This window comes from Cetorhinus maximus, chromosome 11 (assembly GCF_964194155.1).
Source record: "Cetorhinus maximus chromosome 11, sCetMax3.hap1.1, whole genome shotgun sequence".
NCBI lineage: Eukaryota > Metazoa > Chordata > Chondrichthyes > Lamniformes > Cetorhinidae > Cetorhinus > Cetorhinus maximus.
Genome location: NC_135889.1, coordinates 44,035,705 through 44,062,088, shown reverse-complemented (window position 1 = coordinate 44,062,088; position 26,384 = coordinate 44,035,705). Strand labels below are relative to the sequence as shown.

General features: G+C 40.1%; 1 protein-coding gene across 2 annotated transcripts in view; it reads right to left on the bottom strand.

The window, feature by feature from the left end:
* Nucleotides 1-26,384, bottom strand: part of LOC144686539 (signal transducer and activator of transcription 1-alpha/beta-like) — a 50,212-nt gene that overhangs the window by 11,005 nt on the left and 12,823 nt on the right. The window contains exons 5-21 of one of the 2 annotated variants that reach the window (XM_078551860.1): nt 23,391-23,480; nt 19,420-19,498; nt 19,171-19,262; nt 18,138-18,289; nt 16,696-16,854; nt 15,913-16,005; nt 11,031-11,090; nt 10,703-10,732; nt 10,513-10,606; nt 10,346-10,387; nt 10,006-10,089; nt 8,054-8,152; nt 6,107-6,242; nt 5,066-5,118; nt 4,882-4,976; nt 4,595-4,734; nt 2,372-2,560 (exon numbers count right to left, since the gene is read on the bottom strand). In XM_078551860.1, coding sequence (XP_078407986.1) covers nt 2,372-2,560; nt 4,595-4,734; nt 4,882-4,976; nt 5,066-5,118; nt 6,107-6,242; nt 8,054-8,152; nt 10,006-10,089; nt 10,346-10,387; nt 10,513-10,606; nt 10,703-10,732; nt 11,031-11,090; nt 15,913-16,005; nt 16,696-16,854; nt 18,138-18,289; nt 19,171-19,262; nt 19,420-19,498; nt 23,391-23,480 — 1,687 coding nt within the window. Of the gene's footprint in view, nt 1-2,371; nt 2,561-4,594; nt 4,735-4,881; nt 4,977-5,065; nt 5,119-6,106; nt 6,243-8,053; nt 8,153-10,005; nt 10,093-10,345; nt 10,388-10,512; nt 10,607-10,702; nt 10,733-11,030; nt 11,091-15,912; nt 16,006-16,695; nt 16,855-18,137; nt 18,290-19,170; nt 19,263-19,419; nt 19,499-23,390; nt 23,481-26,384 lie in introns of both variants that reach the window. The other variant, XM_078551861.1, reaches the window with a different exon arrangement.

Here is a 26,384-nt window from a genome sequence, read left to right as displayed (position 1 = left end):
TACATTTGTTGGTGACGAGAGAGTGACAGTTTACATTGGCAGCCCAAGTGATGGGCAAGGAATCAGAAAATCCGAAGATCACTCAACCTATACCACTTAACATACAGCATGTCATAGGAATTGAACCATTCCAAATGGCCTACATCAGATCTGATGAAGCTCTCTGAACGGGCAGCAGCTCTGGGTAACGAACAACATTGCCAAAGGCCAAAGGGACACGTCTGCTGATAAGTATCGAATGTCAGAGACACAACTAAATAAAGCATCAAGATAGCAAATAACTTTGAAGGGTGATCATGGGACACATCTGCTGAAATCTTTTCTGAATGGATTAAATGAACCATATAAATCATTCCCATTCAGGGGCATTTTTTTAGCTTATAAATAAAAACAACGATTTCTTCCCTCCTCCTGCTCCTTAGGAGGAAATGGATGTCTTCAAGATCACCATTAAATATCAGGAGTCTTCTCAGAAATTGGTAAACCCATCTGGAAATAATTTAAAATATTTAGACAGTGAGGTTGCTGCTGCTCAACTCTATAAAAACATTTGGGGCAAGATATTTGTGTGCCCTGGCTTTTGGATGCAGGGGTCTGATTTGTGATCTGTCAGAACTGGTTTTGACCTAGGTATTATGGCCCATCCACCTCATCTGGCATCCAACATCACTGAGAATAGTAAAGATGATAGTATGCTCATCCTGTTATCTGGCATGGTGTGCAAGCTATAGAAGACGTGACCACGGACCTCTTGCCTTCCACTTCACCCTCACCCCAATCTGATTTTCAGATAACCAAGAACCGCTACCTGTCCAGACACAGAGGTCCCAGGATGAGGGAAGAGTAACACCACACCATTGAAGAACTTGATCTGGCAGCCACAGTCACCAGGTCAGATACTGGCATGGTGCATACCCAAAATGCTAGTAAAGAGATGGGATCTGCACATGGTGGGCACAAGTGGGATGCAGCCACATGCAGGCGAGAGAATAATTTGTGTTCCAGCTCACTGGAGGGAGAGGTCAAGATGAGTTCTGTTGCAGGAGACTCAGGACCTAAATGGGATGAGATACAGGAGAGTGCTGATGAACATGCAAACAAAGATGCTGGGTATATTGGCTGGTCTGCCTGACAGTTTTCTGTAATTGTCAAGGAACATGGAGGATTCAGCTCCAGCTGGCAAAGGCATCACGCAGAGCTTGACCTCTCCGTTCTCACTGCTCCAGTGTCAGATCCAGAGGCACTGCAACTGTAACCCCAGGCCTGCTGCAGCCTGTGTGTGTATACAGGTCATCAAATCCTCTGCCCTCCATTTAAGGATATGGCAACACTTGCTGCTAAATCCAGGATATCACCACAACTTGCCCAAAAACATTCCAATGTGCTTCCAGAGACTATGCAACAGCAGAAGTTATTCAAAATTACTCTGCATTAATGCTGGGCTTCTCTAGTAACTGTATGTTAGTTCTTTGTTGAATGGCAAAGAAATTCCTCAAACGGACCTACATTGTTGAAATTTGGCAATTGGGCATCACATCAGCCAGCAGAAACATCAGCACCACTTCACAGATTTCCAGTGCATGCAGGAGATGCCTGCAGGAGCACCCTTTCCAACATGCAGTGCTGCACTTGACTATGTCCCGAAACGACTGGAGGCAGTGTCCCCCAATCAAGTGTTCAGCTCTACAATGCTATCCCCAGCAGCACTACAGATCCAAATTTCACACAGACAGGGGGTTCTTCTGAAGGGCTGAACAGCTTTGTTCATCTATACTTATAAAAAAAAATGGCAGAAAAACTAGGAGCTGCTTATAAAACAGTTGCAAGCATGTCATACACAGACTGCAATGTGTTATGTTCATACCTGGGTTTTGTTTCACTGTTGTGAAATTAAGCATTCATAGCACTAAAAAGGAAGTGGGACATTTGGAAGGTGTTTTTTCCCCCCCCCAACACATTCCAGAATTTATCATCCACCCTGCACCCCATCCTCCAAAAAAGATCCTCATTAAAACCAAATGAACACCACAAACTCAAAAAGAAATTGACCTCCTTTGTGCCAAAGAATTTCTGTTAACAGTTAGCCTTTTTGGTGAAATCAGTTTGCCCACTTAACTGATAAAATACTGAGGATCTGATTTTCAAATCGGATGCAATGTTATGTTCTGCAATGTTAATCTTGTTTGTACAGTTCCATCACTGTTTGTACCTACAACTGCAACATTCAAGTGGATGCACAGTCACAACTGATTTAACTATATTGTATTAGTTAAATCTTCTTTTATTTTCAAGATGTCCAATGCTATTGCAGCGATTATTATTTAAACGCTCAAAAAATCCTACTTCATTACATGGGTCCATCTATACTTACGATCTTTTGGCCTGGAGTAATACTTCCCAAACGCCTGATCTTTGGGGACCTCAGGATACAAATACTTCAATGGATTTTCAGGAATATTTTCAGCTGCCATAACTTTGTAATTGCGAATGATGTCTGGGAAAGTTACCGCCGACAGTTGATGCTTTGTGTATGGCTCTACCGAGTGAAATTGAGACTCATCTAGGAAAAAAAAATTCAGACAGTTGCAAGTTTTGAAAAAAACCCACAAAATTGCTCCTAGATGTGCCCTACTTGTTGCAGGTGCCCGCAAGTGATATGCAACCTAAGGGACATTCCCAACTCTATGGATTGTGGCGCACATAAGCAAAATAAATAAATAAATCAGGATTCGGTTTTCATGTGTCCAATCTTAAACTTTTGAATTCAGTATACATTAATGTAAAATCTACTACAGCTTCCCACCCCACCCCGACTTGGAGTGAATTTTACGTCCCCCACTGGTGTATCTGAAGGTGTTGGGGGTGGGTGGTGGGGGACACAGAAAGCAGATGGCCAGCCCACCACCTTCCCACCCACCCTGGACCTGTCCCCATTATTACAGGGCTGCGGGTAAAGCTTCAGGCAGCCCACCCACACTTTAAATTGTCCACTCAAGGACCTTATTCCACCTCCACTGCAATATATGTGGCTGGTGAAGGCTGCAGGAAGGCAGGCAGCCTGGCAGGTTTGACAGTGCGGGATGCTATCAGGAAGAAAGGAGGGTTACCCACTTTGGGAGGGGAGGGAGGGGGGTTCCTGTGACAATGCCCCTCCACCAAAGATGAGAGCCTCCCTCTTTGTGCCTTCCCCCCCGGCCTCTAAAATCCAACCCCCTTTCCCTCACTGGGGTCTCCAATCCCTACCTGCCCTAAAAGCCCAGACTTACCCAAGTCCAGGAGACATCTTCTGGCCTGGGAGTTGCCTGTAGTCCCAGCAGTGGCCACTACTCTTCTGGCACTGCTGGGACTAGAGCTGCAAGCTAATCTGATTGTCCGGCAGCTATCTGGGGTAGGACTTCCTGTCCTGAGGGACGGCCGTCCCACTATCAAGAAATTAAAGCCACCTTTAAAATTCACCCCATAGTTTTTTTTTAAAACATATTCATTGGAAATCCAGACATTTGCATATTTGGAAATAATTAGATTGCTTCAGCTGTCAGCTTTGTCATATGGCACCATTTAGATAATAAAAAATTTCCCCATTCTTTTAGGTTACAGGCCACAATCCTAGTGAGGTTCGTATGCACCTAGGTATACCTATTTTCATGAGCAATATGACCACTGTGAATCACCAGGTTCCTCTGGAATACTGGAACATGGCAATTCCTGGTCTCGATATTCCCCAAACCCTCCTGCACTAAAGATTTAACAAAAGAGGGAGTGAAGGCTCTATCCCAAGACGACCCAGTAGAAATCTTGATATTCATGTACCTGGGTCCCAACACAATATGCAGCCTTTGAGGTACACTTCCACCAGATTTATGGCGGTATGAAAGAGTCACAATATGCAGTCCTATTGATCTTATGAATTATTATAGATCTGTGGTAGAGTTCATTTTTTAAATGAACTATTTTGTAAGATTGTATTTTTTAAACCTGCAAATTATTTTACTTCTTCACTCCTGCTCACAACTACTCCTACAAAGAGATCTGCTGTCATGTTATGTCACGCAATAAACTTGAAGCATTTTCAATTGAAGCACTATGTTATTTCAAGGAGGGAAATCAAAATATAGTCAGCTCATATTTCCAAGTGACTTCCAAGATCCCTTGACTGTGAAGTTGCTGACAGCTTCAAAGTTTGGTGTTCATAGGATCAATGATTCATAAATAGATACGTACCTTAAGAATGCTTCATGCTATTAATGTGTATATTATGTAAATTTATATATTCCGGTTTATTAATCACCTCTAGCTCCAAAAAAAAAATTTCCCTTCGAAAAAATGGTTGATGGAAATTTAAGTTCTGTTTAGCTGGATGTTTTTTTAAAAAATAATTATACCATCAAACCAATACCAACTTGTTAAGTGAAGCAGTGTTAATAATTTGCCATTTTAAAATCTGGAGTCCAACAGTAAAGCACAAACTACATTCGATTTGCTTCATTCCTCTTTTTTTAAAGAAAAGTATCTTCTTGAGGACTAACAAATCTAACCAATTTAAATTTCTGACCAACCAAGAGACTTGTACACCTATAGAATTCAATCCACTCACCACTCAATGATATTTCGACCCAGGTGAAAGTGATGGCACCTTCCCTACTGCTCTCGCTGAACCTCAGTAAAAATGTACCTGGCTGTTTGCCCTTCAGCAAAGCACGTTCTTTTTCCTTACTCACAAAACCCATGATCCACCTGAAATGATCAAAGGCAAGTTTAGATTCCTCACATTCATCATGTTTTATATATTAAAAAAAAACAGGTGACAGATAAAAATCTACTCCACTAACTTACATGGCTGTCATATAAGTTTTACGTTATGCTCAATGTTATTCTACTTACCCATCATTCCAGAGAGGCAGAAGGTGCTTTTTGATTAACTCTAAGATCCCTTCAATCCACAGCCAGAATGAGAAAGGCTTTTCATTCAGATTTTCCTGCAATATCATAGAGAGTAATCAAAGGGAATGTGCAATTTTAAAATTCAATTAGCAGCAATAACTTTGATTTAGAGTTAACTAGTTACCTTGCAGAATCGTGTCCATGGAATAGTACTGTCATTGAAGCAATTATTTGTACCTAATATACAGACAGACCAATTTTGTAAGTTGAACAATTTCACATTTTACTACAGTATTATGCCTTTAAATAACAGTTTAAAAATTGCATTCTTCTAAGGTGATGTGTTTGCAAGATTCCATGTTTTCTACTAGTTAGTCTTGTTTTTTGTACAGCATGAAGTGATGCTTTTAAAAGATACATTAGCAATCATTTAATTTGCACCACCTGACTTTTAAGTTTAAATTATAACAGAATTCTTTCAGGGGGAAATGCCTTCTTTTAAAAACACAGCCACAGCATCAAGAGTTAACAGCACTTAATATAATGAAGGAAGAACATGTAAACACAATTTACTCAGCTGCATACACACTCTTTGATCATCATTATGTTAAGAGAGAATAAACAATCTTCAATTAACTTTGCAGAATTCTAAATGCAAAATTACATATGCTTATCATGTCTATGTATTGACATGCAGTCAGTGAATAAAATGCTAAGCATCTCAAAATAACGAAGGCAAATACATATTGCCAACCTTGATAATAAATTTTGGATCAACTAGAAAATGGAATATGACAATATCTTTAATATATTACACAAAATATTGTTAAAAGTTCTTTAATGCATTCAGTGGGAGGGGTTGCAAATGCCCAACATTTGTATATTAAAATGTTTGCACTTTAAGTGGACCACATAAAGTCTGGGTTTCTATTCAGCAACTAATGTTGTGCCTCATTCATCCAAAGGAAAAATGACTCAACCAAACTGCATTATATATGGGGTCAATATGCGAGGGGAAACTCTTCAATTAAATATTTTCACCTTGGAAGCTTTCAAGGACAACCAGGGACTTCCTCTCCCTAGCACAACTCCAATGATAACATACAATGAGAGGAGTTACAGATAATTCTGTTCCTCCATGAACCTAGTATGCTTTGCTGTCCTTCCTAAGTCAGAGTAGAATGAAGTGCTTTTTCTTTTCTGATTTGATTATTGATTTTCTTACCTAGCAACTTCTCTCCCAGCATGCCGAGCTGTTCAGCGTTAAGACCTCGCTTGGTGACAGAGGAGAACTGCCAACTCAGTACCTCAGATAGCTGACTCCATGTGGCAGCTGGGGGGTTGGAGAAAAAAGCCAAGGTCTGAGAAAGAAGAAAAACAAATTAAAATAGACAACATACTTTAGGATGGCTCATATACACTTAGGGCTGCATCTTCTGGTTGGCGAGCAGGGGGCAGGCCCGCTCGCCAACGCCTAAAATGACGCAGGGTGACATCGGGCAGGCGTCCCGACATCACCCTGCGTCATTTAGATTTTCAGTTCGGCGGGCGCGCAGCCGACTGTCAAAGGCCTATTAAGGCCATTAAAAAAGTAATTAAACCGATTAATGGACCTGCCCGTCCAACCTTAAGGTTGGCGGGCAGGCGAAGAGCCCAGGCGGCCTTCAGAAAAAACATGAAACCTCATCCACCGGCAGGATGAGGTTTCTTGAGGGTAGTAAAATTTGTATGAAATGTCTAAATAAAAGAAATTAACATATCCCAGCTGATGTGTCGGTGTCACATGAGGGGATGTCAATAATTTTTTTTCTCATCTTTATTCAACGTTTGAAACCTGAGCCGATCTCTAGAGATCTGTGCGCTCTTTCGCATGCATGTGCAAAAGAGTGCACTCCCGGCTCAGGGAATTCCCACCGTGCCCGCTCAGGGAGCACATAGTGCTTCCTGGCGCACGTCACGCTGGACGGGCCTTAACTGGCTCACCCACGTAAAATGGCAGTGCGCCCCCAAACGGGGGCGCCAATCGGGAACCTGCCCATTCTATCCCCAACAGGAGATCCTGCCCTTAATTATTTCACAATTTTATCTGTCCCAAATCTTGCGCCAAATTATGTTTTTCCAAATTCACAATTATAATTAAGTTGAAAACCTATTATTTCAGTTACCATGTTTTTACTGGTACAGAGTTTGTATGTTAATGCACAAGAGGACCAACTTGGTCAGAGTGCTGGTGGGTGAAAAAGGAGTAAAGACCTCAAGTTTACACTGAATATTTTATTTAAAAAAATGACCATTCTGAAAACTATAAATCAAAGTCAATATTCAACATCCAATAGCTCCACCTTAGACATTTTCTTTAGTTCTAACGTGAAAAATAAATTCACTTGAACTTCAGCAATTTTAAAGGTTGATTTTTTTTTTGTTTTAATTTGCTCATGGGATGTGGGTGTCACTGGCAAGGCCAGCATTTATTGTCCATCCTTAATTGGCCTCAAGAAGCTCGTGGTGAGCCACCTTCCTGAAACGTTGCAATCCATATGTAGTGTAGGTACACCTACAGCAACAGTGAAGGAATGGTGATATTTCCAAGTCAGGATGGTGTGCGACTTGAAGAACAGTCAGGTGGTATGTTCCAATGTGTCCATTGCCCTTGTTCTTCCATGTGGAGGGGGTTGAGGTTTACAATGTGCTACTGAGCAAGCCTTGGAGAGTTGCTGCAGTGCATCTTGTAGATGGTATGTACTGATGCCATTTTGCACTGGGTGGTGAAGGGAGTTAATGTTTAAGGTGGTGGCTGGGAGAATTTAAATGATTTAATATTAATCCACTGGAAATAAGTATCTACATCCTAGTGTTAGAAAAATGGGGTTAGAATAGTACTTGTTTGACCGGCACAGACTCAATGGGCCAAAGGGCCTTTTTCTGTGCTGTAGACCTCTATGACTAACTTAAATGGATAATTTTCCATTCAGTGCTGCTGCCAAGAAGCATTGCCCACACTGAAAATCTGGACATACACAACACATCTAAACTTCTGGTGTGCACCCTTGTCAATACAAAGTCGGCAAGGTATCCCAATAATGTAAATGCAGCACAGCCTCAACCTATTAAAACAGGTGACCCTTTGCAGAGACACCTAACAATGCCAGCCGAAACATAACACACAGTGTACCTTAGCTTCGCTTACGAGCATGTTGTACCACAAAATAGAAGCCCAACCACTGGGGAGCTGGCTAACATTGGATATCACCACCAGTGGCAATGATGTAATCTGCAGCAGTGGAGAAAACAGTCTTATTATGAAATGCATCATTCAACAAGAAAGGAGTTAGCCAGTTATACTCTAACAGAAAGCATAGATATTGCAGCACTTAAATACCCATTTGACCTATAACAGCTATACATTGGTGCTAGCGTTTCAAATTGGAAGCATTTATTTTAATCCCATTCCTTCTACTGTCTCACATCCTCCTTCAAACTTTATTTGCAAAAGTCATACTCAGTCACTTGGATCATGCTTTAGTCTTCTACTCAATAGTAATTGCAGCAAGACATTCTGGGCTGAACTTCCTTGGAGTAGCAATTAGCATTAGGTTGCTACTCAGTGCCCAATTACTTGTGTGATTTTTTCTTTCGAGCCTGTCTCATCTGACCTACCCACTCAGGTCAGGAGAGATCCAGGCAGCGCAGCTCATCCTTAAGGCCCAGCCTCGAGGTCCAGCTCTGTTGAAGTGAAGGAGGATACACCCCTTTTTTTTTAAATGGCACTAGCTGCCATAACCCAGGTAAGTTAAGGGTCCCATTGAAACTTAAAGGCCCTGGACAGGCCAGGAAGAAGGTAGGTGACTAAGGTAAGTGGATAAGATTTTGGGAGAGGGAAATTGGAGGTCTGGGGAGGGCAGGGGTGGTGGTGGGGGGGATATTGTGGCAGGGTGGTTGGTCAGGGGATGAGGGGAGTCCTGTGGGTTGGTGGGGGGTGGTGTGGTGGTCACTCTGGGTCTTTACAATAGTTACCCAGAAGTTAGGAGAGATTTTAATTCTAACTTTTTTCTGGTGTAACCACGTCAGAACCATCCAAAATTTGAGATTAAAATCGCATTTTCGGATGGTTTCCAGTGCAGGGTAGTTGCCCAGAGAAAATTTGCGCTTCTGGGCAGCTGTTGTGCAAACCCTTACCTTGTGAAGTTCCTAGAGGAGTTCCCCAGTGCATCTTTTGTGTACTCCCCCAAAATCCGACACTGGGGAGCCTGAAGTTACGGCCCTTCGTGTTCCCATAACTTTCTTCTTTTATTCCTTGCATGATATCAGGGGCTGCGTTTTCGTCTGCCTATGCTAAGGAAGCCCACGTCGGAAAGACAAAACAGGTCGTGTGCGGGACATTTTTATACATTCCCTCTACCAATACCCGTGTAAAATGACATTGGGCTCACTATTTAAATGCCTGCTCCAAATTCAATTTTTCCTGTCATTGCTATTTCCCTCAAGGAGGATGAGTTCCTGAAGGCTGTGTGAACCATGCCATGCAAGTCAATTCATGAACCTTCAGGGAAGCCTGCTGTGGAGATAGGAACCTCTTGGCAAATAAGTTTAAAAGTTCTTGCCAACTTCAACTGTCATAATGTGTTTGATGACTTAACCATGTTTCAGTGCAGTGATTGATCATAGGGCTCTGTCCATAAAAGATTGCATTAAATTGACTAGCATTCTATAAGGGTTCAGATGCATTAGAGTACTTTCCCCAGTGGATAAGTTCCTCTTCTGCATTCTGCAGTGTGGAGAATTAGTTACAAATGTACATTGGGGATCCTGTGATTTGATTTTCACATTGATTTAAATGTCCTGACATCTGCTGAGTCTTTGAGGCACACTTTCAGTATGCACTAGGTACACAACCAAAGAACCATAAAACACCAGCAAGTCTTTGATTGAAATGGTCATGAAATTTAAAAAAAAAACAGCTATTTAAAAATCCCTTAATAAAAATGCCCCCTCTTAAAACTGTCAAGCACAGGCAGTGCAAAACCCATTGAAGAAGCCTATATTCCACTTAACATCTCCTAATTCTGTCCAAACCCCAAATTCACTTATAGAAGTGCTTCTTTTTTTGCCCTGAAAACATCTTACCTCTAGATCAATTATCAGATTCTGATGACAGAACTGAGTCTCAAAGTTGATGCAGTGAAGTTCCTCAGTCACAATAAGGGGGCCCTGCTTAGGGAGAATTGAAAAACTAGTTTTACCAAATGATTTTAAAAGCATAATACAAGTGGTTTGATAAAGTAATATCAAGATGAGGATTTTGCTTTCAATGCTTTGGAGGTCAAAGAAGAGACGACCAGCAAGAACTGAAATGATGGGCAGGTAGGAGTTGGTGTATTCAAGAAGCTGGATATTTTACAGGGTGAAACGTGAGAGGTGGGGGAGGAGATGTTAATCTTGGAAGTACCCTCAACGTAACACTTACTTCTGTTGTTCGGCTGCCTGCATTTTTCTGTTCCTTCAGTTGCTACAATTAGAAACAGACCATAACACATTAAAAATAGGGTTCTAGGTTTTAAAACATGCACTTTGATGTAAATATCATTATTGAACAAAGCTATCCAAATGTTTTATATTCATGGAGCTGCCTACCAGATGTCGGAATTCAGCAGCTAGGCTTCCATTCGTTGACTCTTCCATGTTCATCACTTTCGTGTTAGTTCCTAGTATATTAAATTTTCTAAATCTATGAGGAAGTAAATGAGAGTAAACACATATGCATGAAAAAAGACAAAATTGCAAAAAGGGAAAATCAACCTTGGAAATAGATGCCAGTACTTACCCCTTTACAGAACATTTTTCAGTGACATCCCTGAAAAGAAATTACACTGTTACATTCTATTCTTAAAATCTACTATTTTAAAGTTTTTGCATTAATGACAACATCCCAACAATCTTAAAAAAAACTGAGAAATGTTCTAGTTTGACATTACTTCAACTTGTTCTGAAAACAATATGCATCTCAACTGTTCATGTTAACTCATGGTCATGTGCCATACAAAGAATATTGACTGGTCTTTAAGTTTACATTTAAATTACTACTTTCCCCTGATAAGATGCCTCCTATAATTTGCAGCAAAACACATATGAAAATAAATAACATTACGTACTTGTCAAACGATGCTTTTACACGCAGTTGGTAATTTAGTTCTGGTAGCCTTACCAAGAGCCTGTAACAAAATCAGAAAAAAAAAGTAAGAGGTGCCCTACAACAGATTAAACAGAGAACCTCGGCCCTGTGTCTAAATTAAAGGCATTTCCTTAAGTTAGCGATTCCAAATCTTACTGTTTGCCACTTCCATTTTTAAAGTCCCTGGTCTTAAGTCTGTACTTCACTAAAGTGAAGCACGAGAGGTAGATGTCGGCTTTGCTATCAAGTCTGACATCACAAAAAGTCTGGATATTCATAAACAACTCATGACTCTATGCCTACCTCTTGTGAACAAGAAGTACATGACAATCATCTGTGCATATGCTCCAACAATGACTAGTGCTGAGGATATCAAAAATCAAATTATAGACAAACTATTGCAAATGCTCCACAGGAAGGCAAGCTCATTGTGATGGGGGACTTCAACATGCAAGGGTAGGAGCTTGGGATGGTATCCTAGGGAATCAAGATGTGAGGAAATGCAACAACAGTGGTGTGCTTCTCCTCAGTCTTTGCATCCGCTGGCATACGATAAACAACAAACTAGCTTTAAACAGAAGACAAGGTACAAAGACACTTGGATGCACCCAAGATCTAAACACTGGCATCAGATTGACTTTATTACCACCCGGTGGAGCAACATAGAAGATGTTATTATCGCCAGGGTTATGAGATTAGTGGAGTGCTCTACAGGCCACTCCAAGCTGAAGTTTACTATCTCATCGAAAAGGCAACCAACATGCACCAGACCCCCAAGAAAGCCAGATGTGTAGAAACTGGCATCAACAGGCCGCTGCGAACAAATCAGGCTCAGACAGAAGGAACAGCTGTCATCTAACATCATCACATGGGTTTTGTTCGAAGCGGCAAGGTCAACCTTCAACAATTCTGGAAGCTGTCAATTATATCCTTGGAACACAGAAAAGAAATCACTGAGATTGGTTTGATGAAAACGATGATCAAATTAAGGAAATGCTGCTGGAGAAAAATGCAGCATATGTAGCACAGCTGGGAAACAAAGACAAGCACACCACTGTTGTTGCATTTCCTCACATCTTGATTCCCCAGGATACTCCCAAGCTCCTACCCCTGCATGTTGAAGGCCCCCATCACAATGAGATTGCCCCCCTGTGCAATAGTTAATCTATAATTTGTCCTTCGATATCCTCAGCACGAATCATTGTTGGAGCATATGCACAGATGATTGTCATTTACTTCTTGTTCACAAGAGGTAGGCGTAGAGTCATGAATTGTTTATGAATATTCAGACATCTTGCGATGTCAGACTTAACAGCAAAGCCGACATCTGCCTCTCATGTTTCACTTTAGTGAAGTATGGACTTAAGACCAGGGATTTTAAAAGTGGAAGTGGCAAACAGTAAGATTCAGAATCACTAACATAAGGAAGTGCCTTAATTTAGACACAGGGCCTTGCTAAGAAATCACTCCAAGAGAGCAAAAGAAACCTGCAACAGAAGTTATGTAGGATGCAAGACGCGTGGCGGACCAAACAAGCCTTAAAGCCAATGTTGATCAGCATAACGTGAGGAATTTCTATAAATCTGAAGACTCTGCATGATCCTCCCTCATGCGGCTACTTAACCATTCACAAAACAGATGGAGAATCTCTCCTAATGGACAGGACAGTTATCAAACAGCACTGGGCTGAGCACCTCAGGTCTGTTCTTCACCACCCATCCACCATATGGAGCCGCTCTAGATAAGCTTCTAGACTGGCCAAAATGTGGACAGCAAACCTTCTGTTGGAGGTTGACAAAGTCATCAGATCCCTACACTTAAGGAAAGCTCCAGGCTCAGGCAGGATCCCAAGAGAAATTTACAAATCTTGGGGGCCTAGCTAGCTGTTAAACACTCAGAATTATAATCAAAGAACGTGGGATCAACAAACCATTCCTCAGAAGTTCAAGGATGCCACAATTGTTCACTTATACAAAAAAAAAGGACAAAAATCTGTGTGACACAACCATAGAGGAATCCCACTGCTTCTGATAGTTGATAAAATTATAGCAAGGGTCCTACTCAGACTGGGAAGCCACATAGCACAATGTGTACTTCCAGAAAATCAAAGTGGGTTCAGCAAAGGCAGAGACATTTGCAACGTGATTCTCAGTAAATACTGAGAAATGCCACAAACAACAGATAGGACTCTACTGTGCCTTCATTGACTTGAAGAAAGCCTGCGATACAAAGACCACAGATATTCCACCAATGTTACGGAAGTATAATCATTCTTATAATATTTTTCTGGTTTATTGTAAAAGTAGGTTTATAGGGATGAGTATAGATGGTCCTATCTATGTGATTTAAATTACTTTGGAATCAGGTAGACTACAAACTTGGAATTATCAAAAGAAGCTTAAGAAGCTAGGTGTAGATAAAAGCAAAATACTGCTGATGCTGAAAATCTGAAATAAAAACAGAAAATGCAAAAGCTAAGCAGGTCTGACAGCATCCATGGAGAGAGAAATAGATTTAACGTTTCGAGTCTGTATGTCAGCTCTGAAGGGTCATACAAACTCAAAACGTCAACTCCGTTCCCCTCTCCACAGATGCTTTCAGACCTGAGTTTTCCAGCATTTTGTTTTTATTTAAGCTAGAAATGTGTTCGAAATGCTAATGAATAAACATGGATGCTGGCTTGGCATGCAAAGTGTGAAGGGAATTTGCATATTTAGATAAGTGAAGGTATTGTTTGGATTTCAAAGGAATGTTAGTCTGTTTACAACTAGCCAGATAAGGCTAAGGAGTGTGTTTATTTTACCCCAAAGGTTACTGACAATACTGGCAACATGAAAGTTTTTATATTATGGGAAAAAGTACCATTCCAAATACATATGGAACAATAGAATTTACATATTAAAAAGAGAGAGAAACATATATAAAAGGAGAATGAAAGGCTATGTTGGGAGAGGGCCATGTAAGATCTAACCGGGGTGTGTGAAACAGCCTTGAAGAAGCCTCCAGCCATTTGTGCATAAGTCTTATATCCAGTAACTGAAGTTGGGGAAAAGCCATTTGGAATTCCACTGTCAAGCAGGTACTGTGTTAACTTGCTGGTTTTGTTTTTAAATCTAAAATCTATTTTGGACTGTTGCCTTAAAGGGGGTGTGTAACTGGGAGTCAGGTTAATTAGAAATTTTAGGAGTTGTTATAGTATTAAGTAATTGTAGTCTTATGTATGTGCTTGAAATCTTTTATTTTGTTAATAAATACTTTAATTTAATTTTTAAAAATCTTTAAAAAAGGTCTTAGTAGACTAATTACTTCTGAATTCAATGCACACGTCTTCTCGTAATAAATACCAATTTCAAAACCATTGTGATAGAGGGATCAAATTTCCCTTGTGGATTTGGTCTGCCTGACACACATCATCTGCCACGTCATAACACCAGCCATCACCAAATTCTGACTATAGGCTACCAACTATTAACTATCAATGACACAACCCTGAAGGCTGTTGATAACTTCACCTATCTTGGAAAGACAATCTCCAGAAATGTCTGCATTGATAGTGAGGTATCAAATAGAATTGCCAGAGCAAACTCAGCATTTGTCCATTTACACAAAAAAACTATGGAGGAAACTAGGTATTAAAAACTTACAACAAAACCTGCTGTGTACAAAACTCTAGTAATATCTACCCTCGCATATGCCTGCAAGATAAACTAACTACTTCAAACATATTGAACAGTTGGACAGATTCCATGAGATGCATTCGGAACATGGCTATCAAATGAGAGAATGAAGTGCCCAATGCTGAGGTACTTCAAAGAGCAGAAATATCTGGAAATGAAGCACTCAGAGCCCAGCTCAGGTGGAGTGGACATGTAGTTTGTATGACTGACGATAAAATTCCTAACGTAGTCATCTATTTACAACTTAACTTGGAGACCTTAGAGATTAATGTTTGAGGACTCCTTGAAGATGAGCCTCAGGAAATGGGGTATGTCCACCACAGACTGGGATAAAAATGCACAAGAACGAACTACTGGGGGAACAATCTCAAGTAGTATCAATGTTCCCTTTGAACTGCAAAAGAATATAGGAAAAGGACAAAAGGCAAGCTAGAAAGATTGTCTGATTTCTTTTGGACTGCCCAATTTATCCTTGCCTCACTGTAGAAAGCCACGCAGGTCTGCAAATTGGGCTCCAAAGCCATATTAGAATGCATAACAGTTTCTATGTATGCAAGAAATGGCAATCTTCAAATACAAAGGAAAACCCACAATGACAATAGACTTAAGATCACACTACCAAGAAACAGATTTCAGAGGATAGTCTGGCTTCCATCACATAATGCATAATGACCAAGAAAGGCAATGCTACAAATTCAGTCATACAAGGTAATGGACACAATATATTAAAGTACAGGCCTTATCTCTGCTTTTTGTGCACCTTAACACCAGTTTGCTATTTAAATGTTTTAAAACTTTGTCATATCAATAATACAATCAAAGCATCTGCAGAGTGATCATTAAAGGCTATGGGTAAAAATTATTCCTCTAAAGTGTCACACTTTTCAGCTACAGTCTACAGCTCCTTCTGCCTAGTTAATACTTTCAGTTCCTCAATACAGACTGTATGATCTATAGCTCATAATAACAAATATCGGGGCCTGTTCAGAGCCATCAAAATACTAACACATCAGAAAGCTTCCCAAAGGCTCATTCAAATCATTCCGGTGAGAAATTGAGGTTTAATTCCAGGATCAAGGTTAATTTAGCTCGAGATACAGATATGGAGCAAACAACCAATGATCACCTAATATTTATCTGAATGAAAGTTACTCATGATGGAACATTAAAAAAAAAATCACTAACCTTAACTTAACAGTAAATTGCACACCAGTTTTTAGGACCATTGGTCTCTGTGGGTGAGTTGGCATGCAAGGCTGACGCTCCACCACGAAGGAACTAAAGTAGAGTGGAACATAAATACATGCAGTTTCACTTAAACAGTTCACAAATAAAGTATTCTTTTTTTTAAAACGGTAATATGCTTAACTGTCTCTGGGTAGATGGTAATAAAAGTCAACAAGTGAATGATCGAAAAGGAACATCTATTATTCACAAGGAAAGAATGTTCACTAATCAGGGAAGGTGTTGGGAGAATTTAAGGTGCCTCTCAAACTGGAGGATGTAATAAATTTATTTGCACTTATACATTGATGCTCATTGAGTTCAGATACTGGGAGATTCTATGGGAGTACATAATATACAAGTGACTATTTCTGCAAAATCTCTACACTGCTGAAAAGATGGTTATTGGAGACAAGCAGCAATGGATATGTTTAATTTTGTTCAGGTTTTTTTTGGGTACGGTCACAGTTAAACAACCTACCAAAACCCATTGTCTAAGGAGATAAACTGAAGAATGATCACTTGGCAAAGGTCGATAGAGACAAATTAGTCTTTGCCAGTAGTACAAAATGGGCTCATAGCAAATCAGCAGCTTCTTTTACACCAGGCCCAATTTTCCTTTCTGTTTTGTGTTACTGTGTAGACAAGAGAAATCAGTCTTACAAGCTTAAAAACAGAGGGAATTTGGATGAAATGTTTGAAGAAGTCAGGTTTCCTCAAGCCTTCCTTCCTTGAAATTGTTACCTTTTAATAAGATTGCGAAACAAATTATTGTTCCGTTCCTCCAAAAATTGTTTGTTGTGAGTAATGGGGTCCCCATCATATGAATATTTCTGTTCAAGCTCTTCCAGTTTCTTTAACTGCTGCCGAACCTGCTGCAAGCTCTCAGCCAGCAATGTGAACCTGAAAGCACAACACAAAATATAATAAACTAATCAGTAAATACAATATCAACAGTCCATTCTCAGCCAGAGGCATGCAATCTAGCATCACACAATCAGGTGTCATGACTCTGAACATCATGTGATCAAACCTCCAGGAATGCCTCCAACCAGGTTTGGCAGCCCTATTCCACTGGTACGTCATGGAGTTAATAAGCTTCTAATAGTCCCCTACCCATCCTCTAGCACATTAAACAGTAGAAGCTGCAGCACACGGGAAGGAGGGGGTTCCAGGTCAGGGGTCTGTTGGATATTAATTTCACAAAATTTGGCTGGATTCTCCTAGGTACTCTAAACCTACAGCAACCACCTTATCCTGTGCAGGCTGGCAACATAGATTCAAGATAAGAACTTCCCATGCTCAAATGGAAAAGAACCCTGGGATGGCAATGAACTAAGAAATCCAACAAGTAGAAAATGAACTGAAATCACAAGCTCCTGGCAGGCTGCAGGATTAGGCACGATCCCAGCTGAGGGCAAAGACATGAACACTGCAAGCGATGCAGTCAATCCCAGAATATTTGGTTCATCCCATTTATAGTACATATAAAAAAAGGTTCATTTTGAAAATAAGGACACCCAATGCAAGTCGTTTTGGTTTCCCCAGTTTAAGTTTCAGCGAGTGTCTTAAATTGACGTTACATGTGAGCATTTCAAGTAATAGATTAGGTGTTATCACGAGACAAAATGTATTATTGCAGGCAGGATGGAAGATGGCTCAAGTAAGCTATTTAGAAGCACCCAGTAATGCCTGGAAAGGGGATTGAATAGAGAGGGGAGAAGGGAAGAAAAGGTGAATTTCCAGATGGTTCTTTGACACGGAGTTAAGGATTTGTTAGCTGCTCTTTAATTAACGTCCCTTTATTGGGGCATCAATATCAGGGTTTTACATAAAGAAAGCTTTGAAACAGCCATGTCGCCCAACTAGCTTCCTGGTAAAAGCAAAATACTGAGGATGTTGAAAATCTGAAACAAAAACAGAAAAGGCTGGAAAAACTCAGCAGGTCTAACAGCATTTGTGGAGAGAGAAACAAAGTTAACGTTTTGAGTCCGTATGACTCTTCTTCAGAGTCATAAGGACTCGAAACGTTAATTCTGTTTCTCCCTCCACAGATGCTGTTAGACCTGCTGAGTTTTCCCAGCATTTTCTGTTATTGTTTCTAACTTCCTGGTATGCTCTGGAAAGTTAAAAGCACAAACTATTGATTCCAACACAGTTAGCCAAGTACTGGTTGAAAAGCCCACCATTGCTGCAGCTGGTCAAGACAGGTGTTTGGTGGTCCGCCAATGCATGCAATCTGTTGTCTCCGTTTCCATTCTACCAATTCTTCACTGATCAAAATACCCTCAATTTGCTCCGTCTCATTCAGCAGAGAAGAAGTTTTATTTATTACATCCTACAAAGAACAGTATAGCACATTAGTTAGTGAACACCACATTTTAAAAAAAAGTGTATAAGAAAGCCATATAAATACTTCATTCTACCACACACACACACACAAAACTCTGGAAAATTCATCTTTAAAATATGTAAATGTCCATTAGAAGACAAATCTTCAATGAACTAAACATATAACATGGTTTTAGAAAGCCATCAAGTTTGAGTGTGTTTCAATAAAATTAAACAACCCCGCTTCTGATTTCAAGGTTCAATCGAAATATCACAAATTGCAGTTTGAGAGATTTGCCTAGCCACTTTCCAGTTTGATGCAAAAAGCATTTTTGCCTTCTCTCTCTTTATACAGAGAAATAGAATCAGTATGGTACATGATGCATGTTCTATCAGCTGAACAAAACTTCTCTAAGAGGAAAGCAGAGGGTGTTGTTAAAGATATACCTCAATTTGTTATTTATAATAATCTTATTTGTTCCACCTGGAATTGTTCTTGCTGATTAAGAGACCAAATTTTTCCAATTTTGAAACAAAAAAAAAGTAAAACACTATACTTATATAGTGCCTTTGATGTCTGCAGGACTCCTTAAAGTGTCTAACAGTCAATTAATTACTTTTGAAATGCAGCCACTGTTGTTTTAGAAGTAACTACTGCAATTTGCACAGCAAGGTCCCACAAACAGAAACAAGTTAAATGACTAGTTAATCTGACTTGGTGATGCTTGTTGAAAACACATTTACTTATAGTGAATTTCAATTTCTTTTCAAAATTTGAATTTGGAAAAATAAAAGCTGCAACTCAGGTGGTTACTTATAAGCTTAATATGATAACAATTAATAAAGCATTGGCAATAACCATAGCATGATACCAAAAACATGGCTTACCTTTCTTTTCGAATCCAACTTAAGCATCATATTGTGGAGATGGACTTTTTCTTGTTTAATTTCATTTTGAGCCAAACCATTCACTTCATGTTCTATGAAAGTAAAATGAAAATGAAACAAAACAAAACTACACAGAATTTTACTTTGTAACACAACAGAAATGCTTAAAATGAGTTGCAAAATAAAAAATTATAACTTACAATTTCTTTCACCAGCATCCTCAACATACGCATTAAATTTATTTCTTACCTCGACTTTGTAAAGTTTTAGATCTGAAATCAAATTCATCCTGAAGATCTTCAAGGGACTTTATTTCCTGTTCAATCACCTATAATCACAAGAACAAAAAGAAAACACTTACATTTATATATAGTGTTTTTCACATCCTCATGGCTCAAAATGCTTCACAGCCAAATTAATTACTATTTGAAATGCACTCACTGTTTTGTAGGATAAAGGTATTTAATTCACACACAGTATGATCCCACAAACAGGACAAAATGACCAGCTTTGCTTTGATGGTTTTGTTGGGGGATGTTATGCAAGAGTTCTTGTACTTGTACAAGTACCTGTTCTTGTACAAAATGGGACAGACAAATAGGGGGCAGTTTAATAACTCAACCAAAAGATGGCATTTCCAATAATGCAGTACTCCCCCGAACATCATTGATGTGTCAAGCCTAAGATTGCGTTCTCAAGTCACGGGAATGGAGCCTGAAGCAGTGACCACCTGACTCTCAGGCTACAGTGTGAATCCATCTTATCTAACACGTGGTATGGATGACAGAAGTGATTGAAAATTTTAATTTTTTTTATGTTGCATATTCACTATTTATCAAATTCTGTTGCAGTTCATATTTCCATCTAATTGTAAATAAATATAGGTTACTCTTAATGAATTGATGATTATACTGAGAAATTATACATCTTCTAGTTCTTTCAGTTTTCATTTAAAATAGAAATAAATCATGATGTCCACAATGTACCTTCCAAATTTCACAATTCAGAAGTGAACTGAAGAGATGCAGGAAGCTCCTTTGGAGAAAAAGAGCTCTTGGTCTATTAAGTGTAACATATTAATTTTAAAAACAAAAATACAAAATTGAAATAATTACTGTAACTATTTTACAAAGATGAAAAATAAGCAAATTCTTCACATTAATGTTCTGCATTTGTAAACAGAATATGTTTATGATGCTAAACTTCACTCATTAACAGCCTTAGCATTCTTCTCCTGGTGTAGCTCCCCTATCTATCCATTTTGTCTACTTAATTTCCTACAAGTCAAATTTCCAGGCAAACCCAAGGTGGTTGAGAAGGTGCTGGGTAAATAGGGTTGGAGCCCTATCAGGATAGCTCTGAACACATTCCTACCATCAGCAAAATTTCCAGGGATAGGCTGGGAATTAGATCTGTTTCCTGCTCCACAGAAACAGACAGTCAATTATGTTTGTTAAGGCACCAAATAGGGGCTATTTTGCAGCCTCGCCAGCATTTTACCTCCAGCGGAGCACCTGCCCCCTCCCCCAAACTGTGAGCAGAGGCTGCCAGCTCAATGAAGGAGACTTCCCTGCAGCAGGCTGAGGATTCATTGGAGCCAGAGGCTCCATGGCCCATTGACGGGAATGCAGTAATGAAAGGTCACAAACGTGATCGAAACTAATCCAACCGAGGAGTTCTCCTCCATCTCTTTGCACCTGCCGGTCTAGAAGTTGTTTATTTCTGCACCGCTGTGCAAGCTAACAAGGGCACCTCCATTTTGAGGCACCCTTGCAATCCCCGATTCGTCTCAGCAGCACCCACTTCTCCGGGTGGTGCTGCACAGACTCCAGTGCTGCGAGCCCTCGGCTTCCTTAATTGCCATTCTTAATAGGGTGGAAAACTCAGCGGCAGCTAATTAGGAACCTGCCTCCCTGAAGGTTGCTGAGCTAGTCTCACTGTCAGCAAGTCCATGCTCAGGATGCCCATTTGGTCCTGACATTGGGGTGCCGAAGCCTGTGGCAACCCGCAGCTCTAAAATTCAGATGAAAAAAAACACAACAGTCCACCCTTAAGACAAGTTACTAAAATGGAAGACTAGACTATGCACTATTATCATGACAGCTAAAACTAGCATTTAAAATGTAGAAAAGTGTCTCAAGGCACTTCAGAAGCACAATGATTAAATGGGACAGAAGCCAAAGGACGGAAAACAAAATGAGACCAAAAATTTGGCCGAGCAGATGGGTTTTAAAAAGGAGAGTGGATGAGAGAGAAATGCGAGGGCATGGAGCTGAAGTGAGCAAAAATGGCCAAAAATGATGGCGGTCAGGGCTTAAAAAGAGAAGATGCACAAGAGATCGAAGTTAGAGGAATATTAGGTAGGGAGCTGGGCCATGGAATTCGTTGTAGGAGTTGCAGAGAGAGCAAGGGTCCATGCCATGGAGGGATTTAAACAAAAGAGAATTTAGGGCATTGGGCAATCAGGAGTTAAATGTGGGTTTGGGAGAGAAGGGAGCCCAAAAATGTTTGTCATCAGGCCAGCTCTTGTCATGAGCGGTTGAAGACACTTGTGGTGCAGATTCTCTCAAGCACAAAGCACGCACACACTGAATTCTGAAGATAGGGACCCATTACATAGGACGACAGGTAGGTGAGATAATTAATGTTTTCTGGAGTCACAGGCATCAAAAGGCAATAATGTGGGTACTGAGAGAAAAAAAACCCAACAACTTCAGGAGGCATTATGGCATTTGGGCTCGGTGGGTGTGGGGAGGGTGGACAGGGGAGAGAAAGATAAAAAAGAAAAAAAAAAACAAGGTCTGTCCAAGGTTGCACATTTAGTGGGGCTAGAAGTGGGTAGGAGGTGGCTTTGTCAGTCATTAGAGAGACCAATGTTGACAGGAGTGACCATAAGAAAATTTATATGGGAGGAGAGATTTGAGGACAAATACCTACATAATCAAAAATGTACATCAATCTATTTTGATAAAAATTTGATTGTTAGGGCAAAATTCAGGATTGAGCTGTTCTAACAGTACAAAGTACAGAACATCGGTGTGTATGGATGCAGTAGGATTTTAAAATCCCACAGTAAAATCTACTAAATCACAGTATTTGGTAGAAACCAAATTCACAAGTCATCTGCAGAACAAAAATCATCTCATTGCTTGGATGGATGAGAATGCATGATTATATATTTACTGTATTATTATAGTAGATTAGGTATTATACAAGTAAATCAGCTCACACTAATAAAAATTAGTTTTTCCATTAACATATAAAACAACTAAATACAAGAATGGTCCAATTAAATCCTACCCATAATGCAGAAGCATCTAGCTAACAAAAGATGCACCAAATTGCTTACACTGGAATCAGCTTGAAAGCTGAGAAAGACACTGAAAGTTCAGACCTTGCTTCAAAAGGCCCAATCCTTTTATTTCTTTCTCACTTAGGACTATAAACAGCTGTGAAAACAAACGGAGCCTATATAACTAGCTAAGTATAAGGCAGGGAGTTTAAACAGCTTGGAATTTATAGAGTACAAGATTGGAGGCTGAAAGACAGTCAGTGGGCTATGTTCTCTATGTGAAGATGAAGACAGGCAATATTGTTTGCTTCTTTGTAATACTGTTGCTTTGAACATGGCATGCATTAAGGCTAGGTTAAATTCAATAAAGACACCAAGTGGTTTCAACTGATTCAAGTCCAAATCAATCTTGGGATAATAAAATTCAAAGCTTACTACTTGTAATTACATAGCATTCATTTTTAAATGCAAGAATTTCTGATGTTCATAAAATTTGGAGGAAAAATTACATACAGAAAACTATTTAAAATAATCCAAATTCCTATTTTGTTATCCATTGGAACAATGCACATGATGATCCCCATATTTGAACAGCCTATCAATCCAAATTCACCCAAAAATAATGTCCCAGCCACAGCTAGAAGGTCTCTTGAGGTGGTGGGGAAGGTAGGGTAGAAACAGATTTTGTTACAAGTTCAGTCCTGTAATCACTTAAAATAAAGCCCGCTTTACATGCAGCCCCAAGCTAATTACATAGACAATATGTAATATTGTCAATCTTCCTGTTCTCTAGCCAAGCTCAAACTCCAGAATCTCTTCGGAAGTGATTCAAAATTAGAAATACATTTCTACTTAACCTACATTCACATCATAAATGTGGACTCAAGAGGAAAGTAAGAATGCTGTTCTGTTGTGATCATATACATACCTGAACAGTGCTCTTTATGTTCTTCACTTTCTGATCCAGCTGTTTCTGCTTATCTTGAATTACAGCATTCTGGACAAGACCAATGTGATTCTACAAATTAAAGCAACAACAAAAAAAAATTTAATTCCGATAAACTCAAATATTCCAGCGATTTTCTTCCTTCCACAATTCTGATGAGAGGTCAGATTATATTTTCAATCCTGCATCAGTGCTGCACTTCCAATGGTGCAAAAGTAACACTGGAACTTTCGAGTCATAGAAACGACTACTAACAAGAAGTCATTTTGAAAATATTCAAAAATTGATTAGCTACTGCTCTACTGATGATTTACTTGAGATAGCCAGCCTCAGAGGGAGCTGCACAAACCAGATTCAACTCCTCCCCTATACTGAGTTAGAAAGTTAGAAAAGGCAACCTGTCTCTGAGAACAGAAGGTGGGGAGTAGGGGAAGAGGGGGGACGGAAGCAAAAAAATCCAATATACCTGCCCCTGAGCAGGATTTCTAACCTATTGGAAAGTCCACCACATCTTGTAGCACAGAATGAATCACAAGGCACAAACGTAATGGAATCCACCAGCAGGAAGGTATACATGGGGGCTATAACCATGGCTAGATATTCACCAATCCATTCCTGAACTCTTGTGATTTTATTTTTAGAAACAGGACAGATGTCATCCCAAGAAAGTGGCCAATCACAGGAAACCATCATGAACATTTATGCAAAGTACCCAGGTAGCTGCCTCAATGCATTTATCCCGAGACAGTCCATCATCCACCCTCTCCCCCGAAATTTCAACCCCATGAGGAATGGGACAGGGTGGCTGCTAGTGTCCAGGGACAAAAAGCTGCTTTATATTGCTCATAACACCCGTGCATAAACCCATAATACTTGAGCAGCACAAACATTGACAAAGCAGGGGATAATGGGTATCATTATAGAACACACCACAGGAATGTTGAAGGAGAGGTTCAGGTGCCTTGACTTTCAGGGCACTTCTTACAATTTGCCCCAGATAGAGTCTCTCATTGTTGTGGTGTGGCACATTCAGTATATGCAGATGCCCTGCATTATAAAGTGGCTTGTACCTGAAGGAGCTCGTGGAAGAGTGGGAGCTGCAGTCCGAATTGAACAAAGAGGACCGGGTGAAGGAAAAGAAGCAAAAGAGAAAAGGAGGATCACCTCCAAACTTCACAGTCAGAGAGGTCAAGGGTCAATTTACAACACAGCAATTCTGCTAAACTGCTTATACAAACAAAGAGGAGTAGGCCATTCAAGCCCCTCGAGCCTGCTCCGTCATTTAATAAGATCATGGCTGATCTGATTGAACCCGGAAATCTGCTTCCCACCTACCCCCAATAACCTTACGCCCTTGCTTACCAAGAATCTATCCACCTCTGCTTTAAAAATATTCAAAGGCTCTGCTTCCACCACCTTTTCAGGAAGAGTTCCAAAGACTCATGGCCCACTGAGTGAAAACATTTCACCTCATCTGTTTTAAATGGGCGACCCCTTATTTTTAAACAGTGACCCCTAGTTCTAGATTCTCCCTCAAGAGGAAACACCATCTCCACATCCACCCTGTCAAGATCCCTCAGCATCTTATCTGTTTCAATCAAGTTACCTCTTACTCTTCTAACCTGCTGCAGATGCAAGCCTAGTCTGTCCAACCTTTCCTCATAAGACAATCCACCTATTCCAGATATTAATCTGGTAAACCTTCTCTGAACTGCTTCTAGCATATTTACATCCTTCCTTAAATAAAGGTGACCAATACTATATACAGTACTCCAAATATGGTCTCATTAGTGCCCTGTACAACTGAAGTATAGCCTCCCCACTTTTGTATTCAATTTCCCTCGCAATAAATGACAACATTCTATTAGCTTTCCTAATTATTTGCTGTACTTGCATACTATCCTTTTGTGATTCATGCACTAGGACACCCAAGTCCCTCTGCAGCTCACACCATTTAGATAATATGCTTCTTTTTTATTCTTCCTTCCAAAATGCACCATTTCACATTTCCCCACATTAAACTCCATCTGCTCGATCTCTGCCCACTCACTTAACATATCTGTATCTTTTTGTAGCCTCCTTATGTCCTCTTCACAACTTACTTTTCCACTTATCTTTGTGTCATCAGCAAATTTGGCAACCATCCCTTCATCCAAGTCATTTACATAAATTGCAAACAGTTGAGGTCCCAGCACTGATCCCTGTCGCACACCACTCGTTATATCTTGCCAACCTGCCATTACCTCAACCCCAAGAACTTAAAGTCCCTTTGTTTAACAGTCCTTGTTAACAGTCCTTGTTACATGCTTCACCACTCCTTAAACCTAATGAAGAACAGTCCTTTAACAGATCTTAACATTTAAACCAGACAACTTTTGTCAATGACATATTGACAATGTAAACTCAGCTGCTATTAAACCACACTGTAAACCAAAGTACCAAATGTGATAAAGAAGAGTAACTTAATAGCAAACATTATCGCCTTCCAATCATCTCTCAGCCAAGTAGATAATCTTTTTTTTAAAGAAGGTTTCTGAATGCAACTATTTCTATTAATTGCTTCCCTTGCAGTCTCAGCAAAGCCGTTGGAAGGCTGTTGCTGTTTACATGGGGATTCTTGAACATAACACAACACCACCAAAATGAGATGATTGTAGCCAGTGTTTTTTTGGATGGTGGAGCTTATGAGACTGAGTTGCAGGACCTTGGCTGCTGGCAGGACTGTCTGACTCAGCTGGCACTAAGGTGGGTATTGGTCGAGCGGGTGTCAAAGGAGCAGATATGCTGACATCTAAGAGAGACAATCACATATTGCTCACTTCACATGGGCTGGGCCTCAGCATCTGCACTGATCTGCAAAAAGAGCAGTACGCTGAAGAGTGACTCCTTTAAAAGCTCCTATCTATTCGATTCACTAATCTCTCCACTCTGGAACACAGTGCCTCCAAGGCAGCCATTTGAGCTTCGAAGTGTGCA